This window comes from Wasmannia auropunctata, unplaced genomic scaffold, assembly GCF_000956235.1.
Source record: "Wasmannia auropunctata unplaced genomic scaffold, wasmannia.A_1.0 LD336062.1, whole genome shotgun sequence".
In the NCBI taxonomy this organism is placed as follows: Eukaryota; Metazoa; Arthropoda; class Insecta; order Hymenoptera; family Formicidae; genus Wasmannia; species Wasmannia auropunctata.
Genome location: NW_012026828.1, coordinates 251100 through 252207, shown reverse-complemented (window position 1 = coordinate 252207; position 1108 = coordinate 251100). Strand labels below are relative to the sequence as shown.

Below are 1108 nucleotides of genomic sequence, written 5' to 3'. Positions count from 1 at the left end.
CGGCGGCGTCAACGGCAACGGCAACGGCGGCATCGGCGGCATCGTCGGCGCCGGTGAGATCCAGGTGTCGGACATGTCGGACGAGGACGGCCGTCGACAGAGCGACATGAGCAGGCAGTCCTCCAGGAGCTACGGCGATCATCGGCCGCTGATCCCGTACTCGCCCGCCGCCGATCGCAACCTGGTGCACTACGGCCAGGCGATGACGGAACGCGGCGGCAATGCCGGCGGCGGCGGCGGCGGCGGCGGCAATCTCACGCATTACGACGCGACGGAGTACGGGCCGGCGGTGGAGCGGACCCTGAACGCCTGTTGGGAGAAGCTGCGCCGGCAGCAGGCCAGGTACGAACTCGGGGATCTGCCGCGGTTGCCGGCGGCGTACGGCATGCCGCCGCAGCAGGACCACACGCGGACGGTGGCCGTGCTGGACGGGCACACCGTCGTCTGTCACCTGCAGCCGCAGACGGACATGTACACGGGTCGCGGTATGCCGCCGCCGTCCTACAGCGAGTGTTAGGTCCCGACGACGGACCCGGGCCGGGGAACCTTTCCCGTTCCCTCGCGAAGGAAAAAACGACGGACTTCTCGCCTGGGGGACGATGCCGCCGACGGCCGGTTCGTCCTCGTCCGGGGCTACGTGGTGGTGATGGGGGTGACGGTGGTGACGGTGGTAATACGACGATTCGTTCCTGAAGAGAATAGCCACACGCCGGCGATCCCTGTAAACCCGGGTCCCGCCGAGAGAGAGAGGGACACGCGGGAGACGAACGTGCCGCTTTTTAGCTCAAGCGTAAGCGCGACGCAGGTCCTCGATGGCATGGTCGTCGCGTTTTAGCCATAATCGACGTATCGCGCGAGCGTTCTAAGGAACGCCGCCCCTTGTTCTCCGTTCAGGTGGAAATTCGAAAATCGAACGTCTCCTCGAGAGCTGGACGAGCCGGAGACGAAGGGGGAGAAGAGAGAGGGATGAGTGTGAGAGTGCGAGAGGATCGAGCGAATGCGAGATCGGCGGGCGTCCAACTAAGGCTGTCACACGTCGTCCAACGGACGCCCCCGTTTTCTCTTAAGAAGTATACCGTGTATACATGTGATGCGTGAGTGCGTATAC

General features: G+C 64.6%; 1 protein-coding gene across 1 annotated transcript in view; it reads left to right on the top strand.

Moving 5' to 3' along the window:
* The window catches only part of LOC105450375 (latrophilin Cirl-like), a 275071-nt gene extending 274554 nt beyond the window's left edge, over positions 1-517 (top strand). The window contains exon 18 of the mRNA XM_011690169.1: positions 1-517. This exon is cut by the window's left edge and continues 18 nt beyond it. Coding sequence (XP_011688471.1) covers positions 1-517 — 517 coding nt within the window.
* The last annotated feature ends 591 nt before the right edge of the window (positions 518-1108 follow it).